This window comes from Adiantum capillus-veneris, chromosome 16 (assembly GCF_014529385.1).
Source record: "Adiantum capillus-veneris isolate H3 chromosome 16, ASM1452938v2, whole genome shotgun sequence".
In the NCBI taxonomy this organism is placed as follows: domain Eukaryota; kingdom Viridiplantae; phylum Streptophyta; class Polypodiopsida; order Polypodiales; family Pteridaceae; genus Adiantum; species Adiantum capillus-veneris.
The window spans coordinates 71,699,359-71,713,204 of record NC_140946.1 but is presented as its reverse complement, the minus strand read 5'-3'; the positions used below and the strand labels follow the sequence as shown (position 1 = coordinate 71,713,204).

At 42.7% G+C, this 13,846-nt stretch overlaps 1 protein-coding gene across 5 annotated transcripts; it reads right to left on the bottom strand.

The window, feature by feature from the left end:
- Positions 1-353: 353 nt before the first annotated feature.
- Positions 354-8,910, bottom strand: LOC147439260 (MADS-box transcription factor 23-like). Of its 5 annotated transcripts, XR_015184565.1 has the most exons (10): positions 8,646-8,910; positions 4,764-4,845; positions 4,609-4,670; positions 4,427-4,526; positions 4,277-4,318; positions 3,214-3,377; positions 2,713-2,892; positions 1,758-2,381; positions 1,478-1,528; positions 354-1,379 (listed from the first exon to the last, which is right to left on the bottom strand). XR_015184565.1 is itself a non-coding variant. In XM_086485134.1 (7 exons), the coding sequence occupies exons 1-7, from the start codon at positions 8,825-8,827 to the stop codon at positions 2,799-2,801; spliced, it is 726 nt and encodes a 241-aa protein (XP_086341260.1). In that variant the 5' UTR covers positions 8,828-8,908; the 3' UTR covers positions 2,534-2,798. The 5 variants fall into 5 exon arrangements, 1 of the variants encoding a protein (XP_086341260.1); XR_015184563.1 differs by having other exon boundaries at positions 1,478-2,381; XR_015184564.1 differs by having other exon boundaries at positions 354-1,528.
- Positions 8,911-13,846: the final 4,936 nt, after the last annotated feature.

Sequence of the window (13,846 nt, the reverse complement as noted above, 5' to 3'; positions counted from 1 at the left end):
TAAACCATTTTGTGCGCTTACTTGCCAGCACCAGAGCTGCGCTCATTTTATTCCATACGTTGACGTGTCAGAAGCAGCATGAATTACGAGACTCCGTCGGAAGCAGGATGAATTGCGAGACTGTTGTGATTGGACAATCGCAACTAAATTCTGACTTCTGAATTGGTGTGCATCCAAGAGTGCTCCTCATGATTACGTGAAGGAATGGAGTGGGGATGGACGGCTGACATACTCAATCTTGTTTGGTTGGCCTTGCCATAGAAATTTATTGACGAGGTATACTGTTGATGTGTAGTTGCGAGTCAGAAACAATATGTTTACATACAGTAGATTGTAGCGTAGAGAAAACACAAAAATTAAATTGGATCATTGACCTAGTCATCGAGTAAGAGAGTCGAGCGAGCGTGCAAAGCAAAGAGGTGTTTTGTTATGCTACATAAAAATCATGTGACTAATTAAACTTTTTCGTCATACTACGAGGAAATGACAAACCATAAAGTGTATGTCATACAGAGTGACAAATAGGAGTATGGTGGAGAATTAGCACGGTGTCTCCCTAGAAAATTTTAAGGAACGAAAGACATGACTTGCCCCATAGATTAGTTGTGCAATCCAAGCAAGCGCATAGACATGAAGATTTGGATGCAGGTAACGAACCTTTATGAGAGGTTGATGTGCAATTATATTAGTTGGCGTGAGTCCTTCAATCACCATACATCACTGTCTCCATGAGTCCTCCTGTTATCTACTGCTATCACCATCATCATGTCAATCATCCCTACTCCGATATCCATCATCATCCCTTCTAAGACTTTTGCCATCAAATCGACTTTTGCATTCAGTTATACTATCATGTGTACCATCACCTCTGATTCTCTCCTCATGCTCAAACTCCTTTGGTAGATCTTTGATTCTCCCTCTTATCATCAAGGAGAAAATGCCCAGGGGCAGTTGAAACTGGACTCTCCCTTATGTGCTTCTATGCTGGTGAGAAGACTTTTTGACTAAGTACTCGAGAAGCTCAACACAATTCTTATGGAGGCTTTTGATGAAAAGCCAATGTTGGCTTCTAGCTTTGTGCAGACCCTTGAAGTATACTACAGCTTTCAACTCATCATCGTTCTTTAGCATGTGATAGTCGACATGTGGTTACAAAGTCGACGAGGATATGCAGCACCCTTTTGAGTCCTTCAATTACCATACTTGAGGCTATCTATAGGCAATGGAGGCCATTAAAAATTATCCAGGATAGGTAGTGGCAAGTGGTTACAGTTGACTGTTGCAAAATGTCGCAGGTGCTATTTGATGGATTGCAGGTACTAGTGTTTTGGGAACCTCCTAGCAACTGAATTATTGTATGCGAAAAGCAGCTTGATAGGCTATCATAAAAAGCAATAGGTTAATAAAAGCATGTGTTGGCGTAGAGCAGGAGGTTTGTCAATACAGCAGAAAAAGCATGGAGCCACCACCAGCGTACCATGTGGTTACTTGATTGACGGCAAGTATTCCGGTTACAAAAGGAGTTTACCTGAAATTGTCTCTGGTAATTTAGTATTCAAGTCACAGCCATGTTGGGTAGATCCTACAACGAATGCATTAATTAAAACAGTCCCAAGCTTCCTTGACGCAACCTTCATGTTGGACATATCCAAGTCATGACATTGTGAGGAGGAAGCAAATTAATAACTTTTATACTTTTGACGAGGGCACCACATTTGGCATACATCTTTCTGCAATCTCATCCTTAATTCTCTCACCTTTGTCAACGTTTCGCGTAAGGCCATCCCTCTTCAAGGTGCAAGCATGGGTAACTGCATCTGTGAAAGGCCTTTCCTTCGCATCTTGTGAAAACAATCACAGTTCTTCTTTGCCACAGCCATGTTAGGCGTAGCTTGTAATCAATGTGTTCCAAATGATGACATACGAAACAAGAAGCCACACAGAATTTCTCATGCTTTCACAAGGGTACCACATCCTAGAGGAGCACCTGGTTTGAAAACCCCAACCCTTCCCTATCTGCGAAGTTGAAAGTAGTTGTTTATCAGGTTTGAATGACAATGACAAAGCTTCTAGATTGTCAACCGCTTGCCTCTAAAGCTTCAACAGCTCCGCCTCCATGGATGCAGGCTGGGAGACTGTCGGGCTGCAGAAAGTCTTTTGCTGGCGGGGTATCAAGATTAAAAAACAATACATACTCAGCTTGGAGACCGGCTAATCAGAACGTTAACTTCGCAACCTTATATTGTCGTGCATCCGAGGAAAAGGCAAGAGGCAAGAGCATCAGCTATCGGCGCAGCCCGAGGGGATGGAGTTTCCGGGCACGGATGCTGTTGCTACGCGGTGGCAAATGTCAACGCAATGTAAAGCTGTTGGATCTGCACCTGCACAACAGGCCGTTTTCAACACATGGTGCCGCTGCAATGGAGGGAGCTGCTGTATAGGGTATGATGATGTTTTTGAATGACAGCAGAGATTTATGTTACGAGGAGCATTCTAAGGCTTCATTAGAGAAAAACTTCTCAGGCCAACCAAGTAAACAACGAATTGCAGCAAATCTATTTTCTTGAACAAACGGCTAGCCATGCATATATTTTTGAGAGCCATAAAAACCATACAGTCGGCTCATCTATGACAGCAATTCAGACAAAATTCACATCCATTCTTGCCATAGGTTTTCCTTTGAAGGCAGTGTTAATACTTGTACATGCTTACAATCAAGTCAAGCTGAAAGCAAAACCGGCGTATGGAAACAGGCACTATCACTTCTAGTCGTTGCTCCATTCCTCGCACCATGGTGGTTACTTGTTAAGGTCTTCAGTCATTCTTGAGCGCTTGGCCACAGGCAGGCCTTCAGCTGTCTGATTGCTCTGAGCTCTTAATGTATCTGAGTCCCTGTACAAACAACATAAGAGAACTAACACTGCCATCCTTTCACACAATGAACCAATTAGAAAGCTGTCTGCATGCTTACTCGTCGAACACGTGCATATGACATACTGTAGACATGTCCTAATGTATGCACATATGCAAAATGGATGCCATTTGGGTGTGTCTATAGAAGACCACAAATAATAATCAATCACAACCATAATAGAAAAACACTAAGAATGTGCATCACTAATGCGCGGCTGGCAGAGCAAACCTTGCAAAAAACTGATATAATTTTAATTAAACGAGGATCACTATTAAAGAGCAATTAAAGGTAAAATATACCGCTCTGCAAACAGAGATGCATCCATTAGAGGGGCTCCATTGCATGCATGCTTATCGTGCCCTCCAGCACCAGCATTTTCAGAGCCAGTTACCTCGGAAGGTATTAATTCCACAATCTTTTCCAGCACATTTGAATTTCCAGTAACTGCCCGTGTCGTTGCTATCTATTGCACATCCATATTCAAAGATAAGAACCTCTTCTCCAATTCGTCACAAGTAAGAAGAGCACAAACTACAAAAGACATATGACAGAGTAAAACTTGGAAACACCTTTGTTCATACATAAACATCTCTACAAAACACCCATCCGCATCAAGCAAATTGAAAAAAAAAAAACAAACTTTTACAGGTTGTGTTCCAGTCCAACCACGGGAGAAGACATACATGACCCTTACAAGACTCACCTAGGACAGCCATCTAACGAAAAGTAGATTTGAATTTGAGTTCAGAAATTCTCCTCAAGTAGCTCGTAATTTCTAGAGCAAACCTTTTATTTGAGCAGTAAGCTACAATGTGCCTCATGGATACATAACTGGACAATCCCTCACTTCTACAAAGCAAGAGGCCCTACAAAAAACCAATTTCTGACTGGAAAACTCTGCTTATGATATACAAAATGTCACCTGACTTGCATAATCAGTATTCAGAGAAATAGTACGTGCAGGTTTCCTCCACAACATTTCACATTTCAACATGACTCACAGAATGTAGCTTCCGTGCCTTGTCTATTCAGTGCAATTTAAACACATGATTAGGACTTCACTTTGGCATTTGTGTGACATTTCATAAAAAAAGGCTATGGAAGAGGATTGTGTGATGTTCCATAATATAAAAGGGTCTCAACAGTCATCTATACAACTCATCGACACCCTCAAGGGACAGGCCAGCCATTGGATGTAATCCAGCAGGTCGCCGCACACCACCTTCAGTGCACTATGCTTCACTCCTAAACTTAAATGAATGCAACTTGTTGCTATCCACGGTCACCTAGAGTCCCAAAATACCTCTTAAAATGGCTGTGTAATATAAAGCACAAGACTTGAACAGCACAGATATCAAATACCTTCTCTTTAATCTCCTGAAGTTGCTCAAGAAATAGCTTCTCCTGCCATGGAAAAATAAAAAAAACTAGTGCACATCATATTGATAGACTGTGCTGAGACGAGGCAAATAGATAAAAAGTAGTGCTCGTCCACCAGGACAGCCTGCTTGCCTTCTTAGCCCGAATGCATCCTAAGCTGTCATGGAATTGCTGCTCCAAACCGATAAGGTCTCGTGATGACAGCCGTTCAAGATTGTCACCAATCAAGCTACTGAAAGGGCAAAGCTTTGTCAAAATATGCCATTGATAAGCTTTGCCAATGGCTAGGATTACTTGAAGCTTATCAATCCTACCTCTGCAAACTTCTGAGCTTCTCTGTGAATTGGGTTACCCTGTCCACATAGCCATCGCCGTGCTACATGGGCATGCACATTGATAATTATCACCAAAATGAACATTATGAACAGGCAAAAAGAAAAACAAAGAGGGTTGAATGTCAAGTACTAACGGTAGAGCATCCGGCATTGTTGTTTTCAGGAGATTCGGAGTGGCCACAACTCCTCATGTAGCGCTCCATAACGCTTTGCATGCTGCCACACACACAAACAAAACCTCCAACAAAATTGCATTGCAAGACTCATTTCTCTCTACAACTTCAAACCCTTTAACCTCTCTCTCTCTCTCTCTCTCTCTCTCTCTCTCTCTCTCATTGATGGGGCCAAGGTGCGGAAGAAGAAGCTCTATTGTTGCTTTGTGGACTTCCGCAAAGCATTTGACACATCCCACAGGAGAGGCTCTTTCTGTAGGGTGCAACGGAAGTGTGTTGATCTTGCTCAAGATGAGTGCTCCAAACTGTGCTCAAGGTTACCTTTTTACTTACGGAAGGGAGAGCCTTCTGTTCCTTTAATGAGAGAGTGCAATGATCACAAACAAAGTGAATGCTACTGTGAATGAAGGTGCTTAGACTGAAAGAGAGAGAGAGAGAGAGAGAGAGAGAGAGAGAGAGAGAGAGAGAGAGAAGAATGACACCAGACAGTTCTCAAACCCTCCTCCAAGGGCCCCCCTCTCTATGGCGAGAGATGTCTATGCTATAGATTGCACAAATTTGGTACAATGGTCTAGATGCAATGGACTTGCCGACAATGTCGACGGCAATGATGACGACGACAAGGACGGGTTGAAAACTGAAAACGCCAGGGCTGAATTGTTGAAATCTGCACAACGCTGACTTTCTGTTGATCTCTAACACCGTGTCGGCGAGGATGGCGATGATGACGACTCAACGACGATGCGCTGAAAACGCAGATGCTGAAAACTGAAAACAGCGGGCTGAAACTATAAACGCTGGCTGACTCAACAGAACGGCGAGGATCTGCTGCGGGTAGGTGAGATCTGCGAGGCTAAGGGCTGAATCTGTTGTGGCTAAGTGCTGAAAACTGAAAACGCTGATGTGATGGGGCTGATCTGACGCCGGAAACTGCAAACGCTAGGCTAGGTCTGCAACTAAAAAACGCCAGGTTGATCTGTAGCAAAAACGCTAGGCTGATCTGTAGCAAAACGCTGTAGGATCTCCAAACTGGAAACGCTATCTGCTTCTGTTGGTTGAAAACACTAAGCAGTCTTCTGCCGGTCTTGCTGAGGAGAGAACACTACAAGTTGCTGGAACTTCTTCTGTCTCTTCTGCCAAAAAGTGCTAGCACTAGGTTTCTCTTATAGTGACTTAGCAAATTTGCCCTACTCACTTTTCCAACAAAAGTCACTTATTACGTGATAAGTGAAAAATAAGTAATTTGGGAAAATGGGTTCTATGCACTGTAAAATGCTCATGATGGGTATTGAATGTCATACTGATGATCATGCTGTCTGCAACAAGAGGATATGCAATTACTCTAAGTGCCTGAACATGCACGGCCTGTACGCAAGCTCACAAAGGTGCCAGAACACTTCCTAAGCTGACCTGAACCCTAGACCTGAGATAGCTTGTCCACATGCACATAGGGTTAGATGTGCACGTGACATCCCCTCCTTTTCAAAGTGAGGTACTGGTACCGAGCTGTATGGCGTTGAGGGAGTACACCAACAAATCCTGAAATCCTGCGAAGAACGCGTGGCCGGCTTGTCCACATGTACATAGGGTTAGATGTGCACATGACACTTTCATTGACTTCAAGGTCTGGGGATACCATCAGAGATGATATGGGCCATCTATGCTCTCTATGAGAGAGTGGCTGGGAGAGTTCGTTGTCCAAACGGCATGTCCGAGTCTATTGCTAGCACCATTGGTGTTAAGCAAGGATGAAACCTCTCCCCGACCCTCTTTGGATTCTACATCAACGAGATCTCTGACTACATCTTTCGAGCGGGAGGGATAGGAGCTGACCTTGCAGGTACCTCGGTCCACATTATGCTATATGTTGAAGGCATTGTATTGATTTCAGAGTCACCAAAGGGTCTACAGAGCCATTTGACCACCTTGGATGAGTTTCGACCTGGGACAGTTCGGCAGGCAGCCACATTTACAGCAATGGGAGGTATAGTCGAGGTGGTCACCTCCTATGTCTATTAGGGAGTCACCTTCACTAGCAGCCTCCTCCATGGGTCATGCTGCCACTGACAAACTCACCCGTGGATATGCAACTTTGGCCATGTTAGAGCGGAGATGTCATCCGGCACACTTTCAGAAACCCCACACGAAGGGGTGGCTCATTGATACATTAGTCAACCCAGCCTTGATGTACGCAGTAGCAATGTGGGCACCGGGGTTGACAGATAGCGAGTGGGCACGAATCGAGAGACCACAGGTATATGAGATCTCCCGCTTCAATCAAGGCAAGCACATAGTACCACAGGACATCATCAGGTAGAGCTTGCTACCCCCCATGGTAGCAGAGGCACTTGTCAGACGCAACGCAAGTGTTTAAGGATTTAGCTCGGATCTAATACTCCGCACAAACATGAGGTTACTATACTTCACTTAAAAAGAGAAACCAAATTGAACACAATGAAGGAGAGAGAGAGAGAGAGAGAGAGAGAGAGAGAGAGAGAGTACTTGCTTTATTTACTTGCTCAATGCTGATACAATGGCACAAAATGCTGAATATGAAGTACTGCATGCTGATGCTGAACTGATGCAAAACGCTGGTAAAACTGATGGAAAACGCTGGTTGAAACTGATGCAAAAACACTAGGGGCAGATATCATGCAGAGGCTGAACAACGCTAGTGCTGAAATGCTAAGGGTACTGATGGCGACGAGGTGCTAGCGATGGAAGATCTGATGCTGAGACTGAACAGTGAGAACGTTGGTGACCCTCGAGCTACGGGTACTTGTTCTGCGATTCTTCTTCAGTTTAAGGGTGACCCTCGAGCTACGGGTACTTGTTCTGCGATGCTGGATTCTTCCATGCTTAAACTGAAGGCCAAGTGACTCTTTTATAGGCCTTTTAGCCATTTTCCCTACCTACTTTAAATAAATGTCATGTCAAAGTCACTTATTAATAAATGACTTAAGTGATTATTCATATGCCTATATGCTTGAGTGACTTAACTGTGCAAGTGAGGATATGCAACTATGACCTGTACAATAATGCACGTCCTTCTAGAGGCTCACAAAGTGCTAGGCTAGGTCCTAAGCTAAACTAAGAAAGACGACTTAGCTTGTCCACGTGGCTCAAGTGCAATGCGTACGTGACAACACTCTTTCAGACGGTCTGCTGTATCCAAAGAGTGAGAGAGCTCCCGGCTGACAAACTCGCAATGGCGAGCATTTGAGGCAGCCATACAGATAGCATAGTCCGGATATGCAAGAGCTTGGTACAACCAAGTGTACTTTTCTTCTGTTCATAGTACCTAACCAGAGAGTATGGTTTTTACTTGAAAAAGGGATTTCACCGTTTGATTGACTTTCATGTCTCAATAAAAGTGGGCTAGTCGAAAGATGTTTGAAGACCTTGGCTTGATTCCTACCTCATGTTCGTGATGTGAATAACTAACTTAAGGTTGGACCAAGGACCTAACATTCATAAGCTTAGATCTAAACCGTACTCCAACAACCTTACGCACCCCCTCCCTCTCAGCCTTGTGTGCAGAGAGGGGTACCTTCCAAGGGCACATCATGCAAAAATGCCAGGCATAGACTAATATATCAAGGCCATCTCTCGTGGTCGACTCATCCTGCACTTTGAGGCAGGGCGTTTCAACATTTCCTGCAGGCGGTGAGAAGTGGTAAGGGCTTCTTCACATTAAGCACAGAACAACGCTGTACTTTAACGGAGGCAGTGAGAATCTGTATGAGCATGATTGAAGAAAGCCCCTTGCTCCTTCACATTAAGCACAGGACAACACACTACTTTGGAGGGACCTGTAAAGCAAAGGATAGCGAGCAAGCAGACCTGGGGTTCGCGAACTTGAAGAGCTTGCCCTTGCTGGAGAAGATGATGACGCCCACCTCTGCATCGCACAGCACGGACAGATCGTGTGCCTTCTTCAGCAGGCGGCCCCTCTGCTTTGAGAACGTCACCTGCCGCGTCGTTGCATTCTCGATCCGGTTGATCTTGATCTTCCGCCTCGCCATCGGGTACCTCCACTGATGCACCCGTTAGTCAGGACCAGCACTAAGCCACCTCCCTCAAACTTCCACAGCGCAAAGATCACAATGCTCGGAAGATTCCTGCTGCACACGTACCGTGACCCGGAAACGTGCAGCTCCCACATGTCTAAGTTGCACGGGTTCTTTAGTGACCCCCGAGAAGTGGGATCGACGGACAGCGTTGAAGGGGGGAATCCCAAGGGTGACAAACGACAACTAAAAGGTCATCACGGGGTGCGCGGAATGCGATTTGAACCCAATCGGTAGTCAAGAGAAACTAGTGCCCGTGATTAGCCCTAATCACGGACACGCATGCATTTGGTTGTCAAAGTGGGGAAAACAAAAATATATAAGGTAAAATGTTGAAAAGTAAATTAGGAAATAAACAGTAAACTCAAACACATCGATCGGTTGAGCGCCTTTTTGATTTTCGTGTCTCACTTCTCGCACGTCAATCCCAGCGCTCCCACATCCTTCAATACCCCGTGTTACTTAGTCCTGCGGCACTCGCCCCACCCTGTCGCTCTAGCTCTTGCCACAAGAATTTTTGCCTCGTTTGATTGTTAAAATACCCATTTTAAAGACAAGTGACAAGGTTCAAGCTGCGTGATATTTGACATGTGTGCCCGAAGGGGAACGCTCAAAGAGGCCCCCAAAAGCACAAGGCTGCAATGACATTTGGCCTTCCATAGGAGAATGCCAACGTAAAAATTATGTCAATTGCTGTCGCTATTTGGCCCCCCTCGCCCTAGACGTTTGACTACCGAGGAAGTACACGGAGTGTCCTTTTCCTGAAATCAATGCTTCCCCGTGGCTCCCGGCCTCCATCGGTCACCACATGGGGTCGCCCCGATTTTAGGGAAGGACACTCAATACACAGTGATTCCTTGCAGCCATAGTGACCCCCAGCAAACTCCGGCTTTTGACAGCGACGCATGGGCTTTCATGTGTTGATGTGTCAACGGAGTACAGGTCGCTGCGGGCTTACGTTCCAGCTATTGAATTGGCAAGCATCAAACCTCATATTACACATTTTAATTGTCAGTAAATGGACAGCTCAGGTTGGCCGCCCCCTCCCCTAGACTTTGACGGTGCCATCAAAGGCCTCTGTAAAACATTATCTTCTCTGAATTTCTAAAGGCAAGGTCCCTTATCCTTTTCTTTTGATATAATTCACATGAAATTGAATAAGCACAAAATAGAGAACAAAATCCTCTCTTGCAAGGTGAGAGGAGAACTCAAAAATAGTGACAGGATATCGTTTATATCCAACTCATCAACATGACCCTTACAAGGGACTATGGGCAAGCCATAAAGACACTAAAAAGAGACCTCCTTTAGACTAGGATGGTAAAACAGGTATCTTTTGGGCCTTGCATATTCAACATTCTCGTGGAATAATACAATTGAGACCATTCTTTTCCTTGGTGCTTCTTCATCTTTATAGATATAGTAGGAACCTTTAGCTGAGCCATTAGCTGAGCCAAAGCAAGTAACAATGTTGCCTCAAGGAGCAAAAGTGGCTTTATGTACGTATCAGAGAAGACTCTGGCATTTATGTCCTTCCAAACTCATTCAATATATGCACTTCTAGAAATTTGCCAGCAAAGAAACTCCAAGCCTTTGCATCCCCCAAGGTGAAAGCTTATAGCAAAACAGGGGAAAAAACTCATGTGCAAAAAAGCCAAAGCAAGCAAATTAGCATTACTAGAGAAGACAAGTGAACAATTTGGAGGTAGCATATTCAGACTCTTTAGCTTCTTGTAGGAAAGAAAAAATCTCCAAACCAGGTAAGATCCTTTAGGGATGAACCTTGCATTGGCCAGTTCTTGCAAAGAGTAACGGTATTCTGCTATAGAATCTATTGCTCTAAGTATGATGGTGACCACCAATGTCTATAAATTACCCAAATTTCCAACTATCATGGACCCTCCTTTGCTTTTGGGTGCGCAAGAAATTGAAGACGATCTACCAATGTAATGAGCCTTTAGTTAGATATTTTGCTTCCATCCTTGGTGTACTTTATTGCTCATGGGAGGCCTAGCACTTATCAACATGGTCCATGAGCCTTGTTAATTTGGGCTTTTATAAAACACTAATGGTCCAGACCGCTAGCCTATCCCACTCCACCGCCTTTGGTGGTGGTATGTAGTTAAGGAGAGTAAAAAGGAAGAGATGCATATATACAAGCACATGTACACACACATACATCATATGTATTTCCCAACACAATGTTTAACTCATGCATGCATATTATGTGCAAAGAGAGAGACATTTGTATTTTTGAAGGGCAATGGCCAGGAGTTCCATGATCTAACAGTCCTTTGACCAATATTTTGCAACCTTAGAGAACAATGTGAACCGTTTTTGCATTCTCCCTACAAGTGATGGGATATGGAGTTGTGTTTCCAATCATGGGTAAACCCCTTGCATCTACACTTTTAGCATAAGGAGACAAAGTGATATGGTCATGGAACCCTGTTGTGTGCATTTTCAACCAAAAAAAGAGAAGCGATATTTGTATCTTTTTCTGTTGAAGGATCTTGTGCAATGGTGCTTTTAGCCTTGGACAACCATGTTCTCAATCGCATGTTGCGGCTCGGACAGGGTTGCAATATGCTAGTTGGACAATGTCCCTTAGCCTACTTGAACATACTATGGGTTGCTCTTTGATAATTTGCAAGGGAAACTTGTGCTTGTGTTTCACCATCAAGCAGCTTGTCTCATGCAGGTTGCATCTCAAGGACATTCGTGGTCACCAACTTTCAAAATGTATTGAAAGAGTTCCTTGAATTTGTGTTTGTAAGCCATAATGTAAAGACATATCGAGTTTTGCTAACAATAATGGAGATCTATTTTTGTTTACACGCCTTGGATCTCCATTTTGCCAACTTCAAGGCAAGTATATATAGTTGTTGCATTTTGCCAAAAAAGATATGTTTGTATTTTAGGTTATGGCCTAACTAAAAAAAAAAATGGCATGTCTTGATTTATTAACAAAGTTTTCAATTTGATGAATTTTTTAACATCTTAAATGCAATATAAAGACAACTTTAATTATGTACATGAATTTCATATGATATGAACAATCTGCTTTGAGTTTTGGGGCACCCAATACCCCATAGAACAAACAATGCAATGTTGGGGTCAAGATCATTTTGAGACAGTTGTATTTAATTCAATATTGTATTTGATAGAGGAGACATGGTAAATGTGTAGCTTACATAAAAACTTCATTAACTTTTTTTTAGTTTGTCCATGTCTTGACAACCTTCGAAGGGATTATAAAGGCCACATTATGGAATCCAAATTTTTTCATACATAATAGTTTTAGTATTTCAAAATTGTGTCCAAAACTTGTCCAAAATCAGATGGAACGTTTTGAAGCATTCCACACTTTCTATGGGTATGTATGAATGTAAAGGACAAAAGTGTACCAAACAATATAAATTAAATGGAAACTCAATGATATGTCAACGGAGTGAGAATGTGATTTGTGGTAAACTCTATATCTAGTGTAAAAATCATCGGGCTTCAACAACCACAAATTTTGACCAAGAAGTCATTCAAGTTTGTGGGAAAATAGTCTAGAAAATTCACTCAAATCCTTAGTATGGGATTGACTTAGGTTGGGTTCACACACAAGGCGGAGGCAAAGAATGGAGCAGGGATGTCAACTCTACGTGGCAACCAGTGGTTTGATGAAAAATAAACTACTTTTTTTGGACCCACCATGAATTTTAGCCACCTTCCTCCCTCAGTAGCTGAAGACTTTCACCTTCCCTGTCAATGAAATGCATTGACTCTATTGCACATTTCTCTTTACCCATCAACATGCAGTCGACAACATGCTCCTTTCTTCCGAAAGCTCTCTATAACTAGAACTTGTAAACTAGTACAACGGCAACAGGTGGGAGAGGCAAGGGCTTCCTTCGCCTTCGTCTGAACCAGACTTAGAGAATTTGGTGTTTTTTTTAGAACGTAAAAGAAGATTGTCTTTGGAAGCCTACCGTGACCAAATAGTGGGGAATTTTGAAGGCTACTTGTTTTTACCAATGGGGGTTTGTCTTTACGCTTCAAGATCGAGTAATGGTTCCCAAAATATGACACCTTTATTAAGAGTAATGGATTTTTTTCCAAAACGTTAAACGGACACTTTTATGTCTTGTTAGGTTACCAAACTAGTGTTAACCCAAAGAGGTGTTCAGAGCTATATTCTTTTCACTCCCATTAAAGGAGTCTTTTTTGGTTGTCTTCATAGTCTTCATTAGCAAAATTCTCAATCGTGTTTTGTGACTCATCTATTGTTATGTATTTTTTTGTGTTGGACCACCTCTAGTACTATAAGTATACCAGAGAGTTCGAAAGAAGAAGTGTCTTATTTGGCAAAACTATGAAAATTTAATAGGGTCACATTTTTTTGCAATTTGGCAGAAACATCGTAAGTTTTTCAAGAAAAAAGAGTTATTTCATTATTGCATAGTATGTAAGTAACGGGTTTTCTTTAATACCCTATGAGTAAATGTTGTTTGGATTGTTTTTTAGAGGTAAAGCCCTTAAGGACAACATCCCTCAGATTGCTTTACCATCCTTAGGCTTGCTCTGCCACACAATGGTTGGCATATCATCTAGTAGTAGAGCAACTTGCAAATATGTTTAGCCATGGAGAAAGCATTTAAGCCAATATTTGCATTGACAAGAAGTTCCTTGGACCTACGTTCTCAACTAAGGAGAAGAAGTGGCACGAGCATTGTTGCTAGAGTGCCTGCGATCTATGTTTTGCATCTTTGACATAAGTAAATGTGTTTCTTGCGTTCTCTTGCAAGAGATGGGTTATGAGGTTTTAGTTTTTAGTTTCAAGAGAGGATCCAATCATATGACTATGCTTTTAGCCCCTTGGAAGCCACTTGTACCTACATTTTTAGCATGTACATACTTATATATCTATATGTCTCTCTATATATGTATGTATATGTATATACGTTTGTATATATATTACAAAAT